Source organism: Ochotona princeps, chromosome 6 (assembly GCF_030435755.1).
Source record: "Ochotona princeps isolate mOchPri1 chromosome 6, mOchPri1.hap1, whole genome shotgun sequence".
NCBI classification, from domain to species: Eukaryota; Metazoa; Chordata; class Mammalia; order Lagomorpha; family Ochotonidae; genus Ochotona; species Ochotona princeps.
The window spans coordinates 80,583,341-80,597,475 of NC_080837.1; the positions used below are offsets into that span (position 1 = coordinate 80,583,341).

Sequence of the window (14,135 nt, forward strand, 5' to 3'; positions counted from 1 at the left end):
ATGATTCTTAACCACTAGGCTAAACGTCCTTCCCCAACCAATAACTAACATACACACAGATGCTCCTTGGTTTACCATGGGATCTTGTCTCAATAAACCCGTCATGAGTCAAAAACAGTACAAACTAAAAATGTAGGTCTGGTGTAGTAGCCTAGTGGCTAAAGTCCTTGCCTTGCATGCACCAGGATCCCATGTGGGTGTCTCCTTGTGTCCCAGCTGCTCCACTTCCCATCCAGATCCCTGCTTGTGGCCTGGGAAAGCAGTATAGGATGGCTCAAAGCCTTGGGACCCTGCACCCATGTGGGAGACCCAGAAGCTCCTGGTTTCAGATCAGATCAGCTCAGCCCATTACGACCACTTGGGGAGTAAACCAGTAGATGGAAGATTTTTCTCTCTGTCTCATCTTCTCTCTGTAAAGCTGCCTTTCCAATAAAAATAAATAAAAATTTAAAAAGAAAATGCATTTAACACACCTAACCATGGAAGACCCTAAAAAGAGTCTAGGACAACCTGCTTTCAGCTCACCCAGAACATGAACTTAGCCTACATACAATGAAGTGCTGACCATCTCTGGCAATTTGTTTAATCACTGTATCCAGAAAAAATCAGCAACACAACAGACCACAGCGCATCAGTTGTTTCCATGGTGACCATAGGATTACCAGGAGCTGTGTTTGCTGCCACTGCCCAATACGGCCAGAGAGGATCAGACCCCATGGAACCAGCCCAGAACAAGATCCAAAGCCCACAATCTTCATCTGAATTGGCTTCACCTGTACACCATTGTAAAGTCCAAAAAATTGTAATTCAAGCCATCTTAAGTCAGAGACCTCCATGTACAGGTTCAATAAAATAGCATTATAAACATTCTACCTGCTTCTAATTCTTTGAAGTTGCTGCTAGAAATTCTGAAATTGTGTTTGTGGCTCACAATCCATTTCTACTGGACAGTATGGCACTTAAACTTCTACTCATGAGGACAGGGCCGTGGGAGTGACCCCTCCCAGCCTAGCACCAGAACTCACTGTCATCTCACATGAGCTGAGTGAATCTTAGGGACAGCAAGGGCAACCAGGCTCTGCAAGGTGTTCATGCACACATGTGACCCATACGGGAACCCAGAGATCTGAAATCGGGATGAAGAGCCTCCAGCAGTGCACAGAGGATTCTTGGTGGCCCCAGGGAAGAGAGGTATAGGGTACAGACGGTTAACCCTGAGCCCTGCTTCACCCCAGCTGCTCTGGTATGGGATGAGGCTCAGTGAGGGAGGTGGTAGATTATAGGATGGACAAGGATGTGAGAGTTCAGAGAAAGTGTCTTCACTTCCCCACAGACACACAACAAGCAAGTGGCTGTCATAGATGGGTGGAATATGGCCCTGGATTTGCATGGTCTTCCTGGGCCCAAGAAGAGAAAGCTTGGAGGCTGGGTGGCGTGTCAGGTGTTGGAATGCATTTTTGAGACTGGTTGTTTCCCCACGGTCTGAGCACCGGCATGTTCGAGGGGCAGATGGAGGAACCCAAATTGGAAGGAGAGAGCTGGTACCTCTGTCAACATTCATTAAGACCTACTGTGTGTAAGAGACGGGATGAGGGGTGGCCCTGAGGATACCAGGGTGGGGATGGATTTCGGCCCTCTGTTTGAGATGAAAGAAGGCCTAAAACAGCAACAAATAAAGTGCTTTTGGAGATGACTTTAGGATGAAACAGGCAGGAAGGAGTTGCTGGAACCCAGGGGAAGCAAGGGACACTGATGATCAGGCTTCTCCGGCCACATTCAATCTTTGCATCAGCATATGAGGAAGGTGCCTGTACGTCTATCAAGGTTAGGGAGTTCATGGGCACTAGAACTTGGACCTGTCTAGCTCCAAAGGCCATGTTCTCTGTTCCACCCCAAGAGTTCCAGGAGCAGGTGGGACTTGGAGCAGGGCTCAAGTTCTGCAGCAAGCGTGGAGGGGCTGGGCGTGGTGAGGAGGTGAGGTGAGGAACACTCTAAGGGACGGGGACGCATTATCCCATATAACCAGGGAGGAGAACCCACACCTGCCAGCCACTCTGCCCGGGTGGGGCAGGGCAGCCCGCTGTTCCAGGAAAGCATTCGCCTCATACAGAAAAGCCCCACGATTGATTAACTGACCCACACAGCTCACAGCTGTCTAGACTCCACTGGCGACAGGGTAAGTGCTGCGGTAAGAGATGGCACACAGCCAGCCCGCGTCCAGGAGTGACCGAGAGGGGGAAGGGCTGGAGCGGGCTCTGCTGGAAGTGCTGATTTTCATCTCAACAGCAGGACAAAGGAAAAATTAAAAGTGGACTTCACTTTTTTTTTTTTTAATTTCTCTGCACACAGCCTTCTAGAACACCTTCAACCACATGTACTCACAGGAGATCCAGGCAAAGCAAAATGCTCTTTTCAACTGACTCATTATAATGTTGCAGCAGTACAGAAAAGCTAAAATATGCGAGGCATGGGCTTGGCAGCGTGGCCTAGTGGCTAAGGTCCTCGCCTTGATCCCATATGGCTGCTGGTTCTAATCCCAGCAGCTCCACTTCCTCTCTGTCTCTCCTCCTCTCAGTATATCTGACTTTGTAATAAAAATAAAAAAATAAATCTTTAAAAAAAAAATCTGATCTATCCCAAAATGACTGTTCAATGTTGAAACTCAAATTCAGAATATAATCTTAAAAAAAAAAAAAAATATGCGAGGCATGTGCTTCTGTGACTGCTATTGGACACACACTCAGACGTCCCCTGGACCCCCTGTGGTCACAGGGAACAGCCCCTATTCTGACCTCTGACTCTACACATTCATTTTTGCCAGTTTAAAAAAAGTTACAGAGGCCTAAATGGCAAAAACATCTAACTAAAATTATAAAATAACAGTGTGAATCTTTTTCAATGGAAAAAGGCAGAATTCCTGACTTGCTTTAACTTTTTTTTTTTTTTTGCCTTGAAATAATTAGAGATTCCCAGTCTTTGGGAAAGACAGTAGTGAGGAATGTCGAGTCTTTCCCCCAGTTTGCCCTAACAGTCACATCTTATATGATGGCAGCATGACCCCAAGACCAGAAACCTGGCGCTTGTATAGGGATGCCCAGGTCACAGTCGTGGACCACAAGTGTTAATTTGTGCCACCATTACAGCAACTGGGACATGGGAACAAAGAGCTCCCACGAGCCGCCCCTCAGCTGTTCCATCCACTCCCCTGGTCTCCACCAGGGGACCCCACAGTCTCTCTCCTATCTCTAACTCACCGTTTTGAGACCACTGCATGCATGAAGTCATTAAGGTTGCAACCCTCTGAGATGCACATTTCCCCACGCAGCACAATGCCCTTGAAATCCCTGAGCTATGCATTCCAGTAGAACTCCACATGGCTTAGCTCTATGCTGCAGAATGCTCAGCCATTCACCTGCTGAGAGTGTTTGTTTATACTAACTTCTGCATATTACAGGGGCAGCTGGTAGGAGTTCAATGACTGGATCCAACTGTAGGGTGTCTTTATTTTTTCAAGAAATTGCCAAGACTGTATCACTTCAGATTCTCAGCAGCAGTATGTGAGAGATACAGAGCCCTGCACCCTCACCAGCATTTGGCACAGCCTGTGGTTTGGCTGTGCAGATTCTCACAGTGCTCCTAATCTGCCCCTCCCAGTGGCCGGTGACGCAGAACACCTGCTCATGTGCTGCTCCCCAGCTGCATATCCTCCTGAGCATGTGCCCTCCTGGAGCGCACACATTTGATAACTGCATTTCTGGCTTTTCAATGTTGAAGGTATGTATCAGGTCCCTTTTACATTTCAAAATTAATTAACTTATTTCTTATTTAGAGTGGGAGAGAATCTTCTATTCACTGATTCATTCACCAAAGACCATCAACAGAGAGACCCCGGCCACACGAAAGCCAGGAGCCTGAGACTCAACCCAGGTCTCTCCCGCGGGTGGACATGGGTGGACATGGGTGGACACGGGTGGACATGGGTGGCAGGGGTCCAAGCACTTAAGTCCAGCACCTGATCCTCCCAGAGTGAGTATCAGCAGGAAGCAGGACCAGAAGTGGAGCTGCTGGGACTTGAACTCTGAGATGGAATGCAAGCGTCCACACAGAGGTGTAAGCTGCTGCCTTCAATTTCCTCTCTTCGAATACAGTCTTTTTAATCTAGATCATGGTGTTATCTGCAAATGTATTTTTATTTCTGCCTTTCACATCTGTATGCCTTTGATTTCATCTCCTCATCTTACTGCATGGGCTAGAATTTCTAGTTAAGTATTCTATTACCTAACTAAAATTACACAAGGAACAGAATTTTATTGAGTATAATTATGTTGTAATGACTTTTGAGAAGCATTTCTGGTGTCTTGTTGGGAGTGGAGATCCTTGCCTTGTTCCTGTTGCGACGGGAAGGCAGTCTTAAAATCTGATTGACATGCGGTAGTGTTGGGAGACGGGCTTTAAAGAGGTGGCTGGGAGGCCTCTCACCAGGGAATTAGCACATTTCACAAGGCATGAGGTTACTTGCCATGCTTTGTCTGTGTGACAAGTGCAGCCCCGGCCAGATGCAGCTGTTTCACCTTGGTCTTCAGCCGCCAGCTCCAAGAACCAACATGAACCCAGTCTCAGACACAGTGCACCAAGCCCACTGTTCAGGGTGATGTGAACCATCAGGCCTTGTACCCTTTGTAGGGTTTCTTGGTCAAGAGGATTCCTTGAGAGGTTCTTTCCCTAAAGTCATGAATAAGCACTTACATTTTCAATGCTTTCTGTGCATTGCTTGATGTGATGGTGCGTTTTTGCTTAGTTTGTTCCTCTGGGGATCACATTGGTTACTTAACATGTAATTGGCTTCACACACGCCTCGCATAGTCTTCCTTTAGTTGTCTGCTATTAAAATTGTTGGAGTTTTGTATCTGTTCTTATTGGACCATGGCTGTTTGGTCCTTGTCTTTTTTGTTTGTTTGTTTGTTTGCTGTTGTTTCATTTCTGTCTGAGTCTTGTATGAGGCTTGGCCTGGCTTCCCAAGAATGTTGGAGAAGTATTTTCCCCTCTTGCATTTTCTGGAAGAGATTGTGTAGAAGTGGTGTTAATTCTTTCTTTGACCTTAGGAGGGAATCCACCTGTGAACCATCTGAGTCTGCAGATCTTCTTAGGGGGTTTTCAAAGACAAAGAGAAGAATCCCTTAATTATTAAAGGGATTTTCAAGCTGTTCATTTCATACCGCAAGGCTGTAGTGGTTTTAACTCTTCAGGGTCTGGCCCATTTCATCAGCTGTCAAACTGAAGTGGAGTTGAGCCTAGTGCTCCCTGTGCGCTGCATGCTAACATTCTGTTTGCTTGATGCTTGTCAAGTCTACTGACTTTTCCAAAGGGCCAGCTTTTGTTTAATTGCTTTTCTTCATTGTCTTCCCTCTAGATTTAATAAATTTTCTACTTATTTTTAGTATTTCCTCAGCTGGCGTTGGATTTGTTTATTTTCTATTTTCTTTAGGTAGCAGTTCACTGATTTGGGACTTACATTTACATCTTTTCTTTCTTTATCTCCATATTTATTTCATTTTATTAAAAAGGCAGAGACTCAGATGGTCTCGGTGCATCTGCTGGTGCAGCCCGCCACAGCCAGGGCAGAGTTCAAAGAAGCACTCAGGAGCAGGATCTCCATGTGGTCTCCCACGCTGGTGCCTGGAGCCGCCACCTGCTGCCTCCTGGGATGAACTCCACAAGAAGCCGGATCAGAAGTTGGAGGCACTCTGGCAGGGGATATGAGTTTCTTAAGTCATAGCTCAACCACTGAGCCAAACGTCCAGCCCTTTACTCATTACTGATCTAAGCACTTAGTCTTACAAATTGACCTCTCAGCATGGCTTCCTTGCATTTCCCAAATCTTGATGTTTTGTATTTTCATTTTCGTTCCATTCCAAGTTCCACTGAGGTTTTCTCTTTGAACCATGGATTACTTAAAAGAACAGGGTTCAATTCCAAGTGCTGGGGAAGTTCCCCCCCCCTCTCAACTGATTTCCAGCTTGATTTCATGGATGAAGGAAAACACATTCTGCAGGATTTCAGTTATTTTAAATGTATTAAGGTTTGTGCCACGACCCAGGAGTGGCTTATCCTGCTCTGGTGTCTCTGGTGATGGAGACAGAGTCCCTTAAATGCCACGAGGGTCCTGTTGAGCTCCTTCATATCCTTGCTGATCTACTGCTTAGCTCTTTTATCAGTTGCAATTTTTCCTTTTTAAAAACCTATCCATAGGAGGAAAAATTTTCACTACCTCATATAAATTTTTTTTATTTGTTTTATTTTTATTGCAAAGTCAGATATACAAAGAGGAGGAGACAGAGAGGAAAATCTTCCATCCGATGAGTCACTCCCCAAGTGACCACAACAGCTGGTACTGTGCCGATCCCCAACTGCTTTCCCAGGTCACAAGCAGGGAGCTGGATGGGAAGTGGAGCTGCCGGGATTAGAACTGGTGCCCATATGGGATCCCAGCACATTCAAGGCGAGGACTTTAGCCACTAGACCACCGCGCCAGGCCCAACCTCATATAAAATTTTTGCAGCATAATGACACTTCTTGCCATGCCCTGCTTCCCACCTTTTCTCCTCCTCCTTTCCTTACTTTTCTTTCTTCTTCTTCTTCCTTTTTTTTTCTTTTCTGCAATGGCATACTTTCAATTTTCTTTAAAGTCTGCAGCTGAAGTGACGGATCTGTCCGTCCATGCCTTGCTTCATAGCAGGGTTTACTGCACTAATTTTGTGGCTCTGTCATCTGGTGCATACACATTTATGATTGCTGTGTCTTCTTGGTCAACTGGCTCCTCTGTTATTCTATAAAACCCTGTCTGCCTGCTTCCTTTGCTCTATAGTCTACTTAATGTCTGCGTGGTATATATATATATGTGTATATACATACGTATATATGTATTTGCTTGCTTCTTACTTCCAACCAACATATATAATTTGAAGTGAGTTTATCATATACAGTATATAATTGCTCTAAACATTAAAAAAACAGTTTAAGCTAGTGAATCTCATTTATTTTTTTAATTTTAACTTTTTAAAATTTCTATTGGAAAGGAAGATTTTTCAGAGAGAAGCAGAAACAGAGAAAAAGATCTTCTATTTGCTGGTTCACACCCCAAGTGACCACAATGGCTGGAGCTGAGCTGATCCTAAGCCAGGAGCCAGGAACTTCTTCCAGGTCTCCCACATGGGTGCAGGGTCCCAAGGTTTTGGATCATCTTCTAGGCCACAAACAGAGATCTGGATGGGAAATGGAGCAGTTGGGACACAAGGAGATACCCATATGGGATCCCAGCGGTTTCAAGGCGAGGATTTAGCCACTGAGGCATCCCACTGGGCCCAAATCTCACTCATTTCTTTTTCTTTTTTTAAAGATTTATTTATTTTAATTGAAAAGGCAGATATACAGAGAGGAGGAGAGACAGAGAGGAAGACCTTCCATCCAATGGTTCACCCCCCAAGCAGCCATAACGGATGGAGCTGAGCCAATCCGAAGCCAGGAGCATCCTCCAGGTCTCCCCCACAGGTGCAGGGTCCCAAAGCTTTTTGGGCTGTCCTTGACTGCATTTCCAGGCCACAAGCAGGGAGCTGGATGGGAAGTGGGGCCACTCGGATTAGAACCGGTGCCCAAATGGGATCCCGGGGCATTCAAGACAGAGGACCTTAACTGCTACACTATTGTGCCTGGCTAAAGCTCACTCATTTCTACTCCTTCCCTGCCCAACCTAGCCAGGGGCTGCTTCTGTTTCTCTGCCTGTTCCAGCTGTGTGGTGACCAACACTAAAGGCATCTGCCGCCCCAACTTTACACCTCATGTGATCCCTTTTTTCTTCCTTTGACAGACTTGCCTGTCTGTGAGCGAAATTCCTTGATTTTCTCAAATCTTCAAGGTATGGCCACCGTAGGGATAAGGACAGTGACCAGCTATGGCTTATGTGCGTTTAAAACTCTTCTTCCAGATTCTAAGTTCATGTATTTAGACCGTTTAAACTTAATATAAGTGTTTACACCTTGGATCAGTTTTGTTATTTCTTTGCTTTCTGCTTGGTTTTCTTCCATTTCCCTGCCTTCCATAAGTTAGCTGAACATTTTTTTAGTTCCACTTTGACTGTTTTATGGTTTTTCAGTTTGTCTCTTTTTATGTTTTTTTTTAAGTGGTTGCTCTGAGTATCATATTACATTTACATGATTTACCAAAATCTACTACTTTCAATATTCTCGGCATCATTTTATTTTTTCCCATTTTATTTTTTGCCTAAAACATTTCCTCTCTACTTCTTAAGAGCCACATAAGACAACACTATAAGTTTTGCCTTGTCAATCAATTTAAAGAACAAATATGAGAGTGAACGTCTAATTTAATTACTCAGTTTTTGTTACTGCCATGTTCTGCTTCTTTCCCGTGTCCCAGGGCACCCTCTTTCAGTCCCCTTTAGCTATTCCTTTGGGACAGCTCCTCCGGGAAGGAATCTCTGGGTTGCACGTCACCCCTGGAATGCCTTTTTTTTCCCCTCTGGATATGGAGTTCTGTGTTGCGGTTTTGTTTGAAGACCTGAAACACACGAGCCACTTCCTTCTGGTCTCCAAGATTTCTAATGAGGAACTCACTGTGGGTTCATTTGTTGTTGCCTTAAATGCATTGTGCATGTCTCTGGGGTTGCTTTCCTTTGTCTCCTAAGTTTGACCGTACTCCTTTTAGGATGGATTCCATGGCTTTATTCTTGTTGGGGTTCACTCAGCTTCTTGTTGTTGGGGGAGGTTTTAGGGCCTGTGTCTTTGAGTCATCTATTAGTCCTGACTTCTTTCTACTCTTCTTCTGGAACTGTAATAACTAACGTTAGATCTTCAGTTAACATTCTCCTGTGCCCATCAGCTGTTCATTTGTTTTAAGTCTATCCCCTTTTGACTTTTTGTCATTTTTGTCTAGATTGGGCAATTTCTACTGCTTTACGCTTAAAAGGAGCCCATCTTTTCTTGGTCTCTTCCATTCTAGAACTGAACCTATACTTTTAAAAAAGGTCCACTACAGACATTAGAAACAATCTAGTATCAATTAAGAGGAAGAGCTGGTATGATGGTTAAGTGTATGACTTCCACTTGAGCAGATTAGGAGAAACTCAGGAAAAGCATCATTTGGAGTGTGTCTGTGTGAAGGTTTGCAAACTAGATTAGCATGTGAGTCTAGCAAATCACGTGGGAAGACTTGGCCTGGGTGTGGGCAGCATCATCTGTGGACCGGGGGCTTGTGGGGGATCAAGACAGCAGGTGTGCTGGTCTCTCCCTCCGGGAGGGGGGCATGCTGAGTCAGTCCCAACAGTCCCCCCAAAATGAGATTACAGCCTTGGTTTCCCTGGTCCAGAGGTCCTTTATCAGAAGGAATATCACCTGGCTGCTGAAGGTATGATGCTTATAAACACGTTTACTTCCTCAGGAACATCTAAGTTCAACCCTAGGCGGCAATAAGGAATGTATACAAGACTTACTAGATGACACGCAATAGCAACATTCAGGTTAGCAGGTTGGGCAAAAGATACCCAAGGCCACGAGTGGTTGCCAGGGTGTGTTAGCAACAGGGTTTCTTCCTGACTCTTTTCCTACTTTACTGTCCTTCTAAATCTTGTCTTTAGAGTGTATGCAATGCATTTTGTTCCTGACATTTCCACAACCTCTCATCTATCCCTCACTGGCCTGAAGTGACAGGTGGCAAGGTCAGAAACAAGGTTGTTAATGAAAAAGTCACCAGGGCTGTGACCCTTAGCCAGTACAGGTGGCCTGGTTCTCCTACCTTCTCCAGCTGGGATGTGCTCTCCTCACAAGCTTCTCGGAGCAGGTCCCGGGCCCTGCCAGAGTCTCCTCGTCTGTAGGCAGCATGGATGTCCTCTGTCCTGAGGGTCTGTGCTGTGCAGTCACTGCCAGGGGTGGATGGCTTGCTGCCCATGACTCTGGCACCTGTATGGGAGAAAGCATCTTCATCATACATGGCATCATCGTCACATGTACGCTCTTGGGAGAGGACAGCAGAGGGCTGTGCCATCTGTGACCTAATTCTAGGGGGCAGGAAGAGAAGCAGATGGCTCCAACATGCTGCTGTCCCCAAGCTCCCATCATGTCAGACACCTGCAGCTCTTTGGAAGGGGATGTCCTGGGGCAGGTGGTGAAGCCGGGCTTTCTGCAAAGTCTCCAGGCAGCCAAGGGCAGCTTGGATGACCCTGCAAGGCCACTGTTACCCTGAACCTTTGCAGAGCCCAAAGGCAGCCCAAAGGTGTCATGGATGGAGGGCGGGAGATGCTCCCTGACCGCACAGCCTGCAGAAGCAGGGTAAACAGAGAGCAGAGACTTAGGCATGGAGGCTAAGGATCCCAGCTAGCGTGTCTGTCTGCTGGGTCCCTCGGGGAGTTAGGACACCTAGAGGTAGCCGAAAGGTCTGTTTTGGGGGGGATGAAGATATGTACCTGATCCCACCAGTCTCTGACCCTGTCTAGACAGCCCCAAGTAGGCCAAATTTAGAATTGGCAGCCCCGAATCCCCACCACTCCCACATGAACACATCCTGCGATACTCCTGGACATGCTGAGTCCCCAGGCCTTGGGACGCATGAGCACCTCAGCTGCGACTGACCAGGGTTCCAGAGACACCTCCGGCTTATCTGCACAGCAATCCTGCTGGGAATGCACACCTGTTCTGTGGAGGGGAGTTGGAGCAGCTCCAGATCAACAGACCATCTTGGGAGGACAGGCAGACTTGCAGGAGGCCGCAGTACAGCAGTGCCAGGCTTGTGAATGAAGGCACAAGCCACGTACTGGGCAGCTGCAGGGGCCACACCCCATGCCGGGTGCTGGAGGCAGAGGGAAAGGAAACCGACCCTCCTCCATCAGAATCCCATTCCAGAACAGGGCTTTATGGTCAGGTGCATGTGGGTGGCAAACAGCCAGGCTCCATGAGTATTCTAAACTGCACATAAAACTCTTGTGTATTTTTCTAGGGAGAAAATTCAAGGCCTCCAGATTTCCAAAAAGGTTAACAATTCAGAGGGGCAAGTATAGATATTACTGAAAAAGCTGCAATCGAAGAGGAGGTAAGTTCTGATGGTGTTGAACCGCAGCAACAGCAGGTCACAATTGCTGCCATTCTCAGCCACGTCACACAGCCATCGGTGGCCAACTGGGATTGAAGCTTCATTTCTTGGCTCTGAAGCAGAGGGGTCACACAGCCATCGGTGGCCAACTGGGATTGAAGCTTCATTTCTTGGCTCTGAAGCAGAGGGTGGGACCCACTTCATCTCTTTGCTGGCTCTCTAAGGGGCTAACTGAAACAGGCTGCAGATTTATTTTTTAAATGCAAATGCTAGTGAGGTGGTTTCCAAATACTCATACCACAGCTAACATTTGGGAAAAAAAAAAGAAGCCATTCATTTATAAAAGCGTAAGAATCACTTGCTGACACATCAGTTTACCAAAAGAAGGGCAGAATCAAGTGTGCAAGAAGATTGACAGAGATCAAGCAAGATCTAAAATAAATGGACAGACATCCAGTGCTCAGTCATGAGCGGAATCAATACTGCTGAGCTGCCAATTCTCATTTTACCCATTCTAATCCCTACCATAATCCTATTACATTTGAGGGGGTGTAGAAATTGGCAACTTGATTCTGATTTTGTATGGAAATCTTAAGAATGTAGAGTAACTAAAGCAACACTGAAAAGGAGGAAGGTGGGAGAATGGGCACTCCCTGATTTAGAGAATTACCATAAAGTTAAAGCAATCAAAACAGTGTGGGACTGACACAGACACACAGCTCCAACCGACAGAACAGATTCAGAGAGACTCACGCTCGCACATTTAGCTGAGTTTGAGAAGGGTGCCCGAGCCCTGCACTGGGAAGGGCAACATCTTCTCAACCAACCGTGTTGGAGTAAGTGTGGGTTTTGCGCAACAGACAGAAACTTCTGTCCTTACTTCTCACCACACACAAACATGAACCTGAGATAGACCATGGGCCCGATCAAAGGTAAGTGCTAAAACCAGAAAGCTAGAAAAACACATAGGAAACACTGATATGCTTGCGAGCGAGCAAAGGTTTTGCTAGAAGGGATTTGGGAAATGAGGGCCATGGAAGGAAAAATTGTTACAGCATGCCTCAGTGCTACCTGCCCATCAAAATAGATCCTCCACCCACTGGTTCACTCCCCAAATGGCTGCAAAGGATGGAGTTGAGCCAGACTGAAGCCAGGAGCCAAGAGCTTTTTCTGGTCTCACACATGGGTACAAGGGCCCATCCAAGCACTTGGCCATCCTCTGCTGCTTTCCTAGCCATTGCAGGGAGATGGGGCGGAAGTGGAACAGCCAGGAATCAGAGACTGCCAACCCCAACTTTACTTGTCATATTTCTCAACTTTGGGGCCCAACTGCCCATGAACAGGAGGACGGATAAACAGACTGTGGTTCAGTAACTACTCCCCAATAAAAAACAAATGTCTACTTATCCGTGCAAAGAGTCGTGAGACCTAATGCTGAGTGAAAGAAAAGCACAAAAATGATTTCATGTATATGCTACTCTAATCGTGCTTTAAACATGACCACAGGAGTCGTTCCTGGGGTTGCAGCAGGCAGTCAGGTTTACCAGCCAAGGGCAAGAGAACACGGGGCTGATAGTTCTATGCCCAGCTGTAGTATTGTTATACAGCTGTAGGACTTGTAGAAACTTACCAACAGCCCATCTAAGACCTGTGCATTTCACATTACAGACATTTTAACCTAAAACACTACAGCAACACTGAATCTTAGCCAAATATACACATGCTCAAGTATGGGAGGGAGGAGGACAGAGTCTGTAACGTACTCTGAGATGCATTAAAAATGGGCTGGCTAGGAAGGTGGGAGTAACTTCAGGCAACGTCAATGTTGGAATCCAGTGGTAGGCATCTGAGTGCGCCTGGTCGCGTTCTTCTGATTTGTTAGATGTTAGAAGTTCTCCAAAGCCATACTGGAGGAAAGGTCAGCCATAACACTGCATCTGCAAGATGGGTTGTCCATGCAGCCGTGCGTGGACCCACCAACCCTGCAGTGTGACCCTGCCCCGTAGAATAAAGAAGCTGCACCACCTCTAGGGCTAAGGTCTTTAATACCACAGTGGCTCACCTAGCCCTTGCTAAGCCAGGACTTCAGGCGATCGTGCTGAAAATGCAGGTCCAGTGTGTGGTCACACACACTCACACTCTTCCTGGAGCCGTACAGAAATGCTGTGTCTGCGTGGAGATCATCATGCATGCATACGTGGGGTGTGTGTGACTGGTTGCACGTTTTGTGAAGAGGAGTCGGGAGAAGGTATGGTGTGTAAGTGGTTACACATGCAAACAAGACATTCTTGCTTCCCAGCACACACTAACAATGCCCATGAATTATTTACCCTCTGGGACCCCCAAGACATTGGAGAGCAGGCAAAGGAAGAAAGGCCATTAGCAGGGTGTGAAGGACGCAGACAGAATTAAGTGGAGTGCCATTTATCAGAGGGATGCACTTGAACATGCTATTGCTTGTCTTCTGAATGAAGCAAATATTCTTCTTATCTAGTAAAAGGTGTGAGTGTGTTTGCACATGTGTGTGTGCACAATCAGGAACACACGTTCATACAAGCAGGTTTGCAGAGTAACCTTCTCTGTTCAGTTACAGACATAAGCACAAACAACTGAACTGTGAGCTCAAGGTCATGGGCACCGTGAAGGTGAAACCCAGAACACATGTAGGTCATATGGTGCACGTGGAACCACAATGGTGATGTTATTTGAACTTGATCTTTAAATAACACCAAGTAGGGAATGTAAATAATATGACAGGAATCGAGAGCCTGCTCATTTCCTACTAGAGTTCTTAAAGTTACATTTGTATTTTTCAGTTTGGAATTTGATTTTGTGAAGTTGTATGGACAGCGCTCGCCCACGCTCACTGACCCCCCGTGCTGGCGGCTCAGTCCAATCACGATGGGAAAACACCGATGAATGCATCTGCATTTAATTTAATCTTCCATTTAACTTCCTGAAATTAGAGACTGGCTGATGCTCATCTGAGCCAAAGGAAAAGGGGACAAAATGCTAACCGTCGGTCTTACCGACGGGCT

The 14,135-nt window shown here is 46.3% G+C and overlaps 1 protein-coding gene across 1 annotated transcript in view; it reads right to left on the reverse strand.

Annotated features, from left to right (window-relative positions):
• LRRK1 (leucine rich repeat kinase 1) overlaps positions 1-14,135 on the reverse strand; it is a 114,380-nt gene that overhangs the window by 63,310 nt on the left and 36,935 nt on the right. Inside the window, exon 3 of the mRNA XM_004593151.2 lies at positions 9,808-9,971. Within this exon, the coding sequence (XP_004593208.2) occupies positions 9,808-9,971 (164 nt within the window). The remainder of the gene's footprint in view (positions 1-9,807; positions 9,972-14,135) is intronic.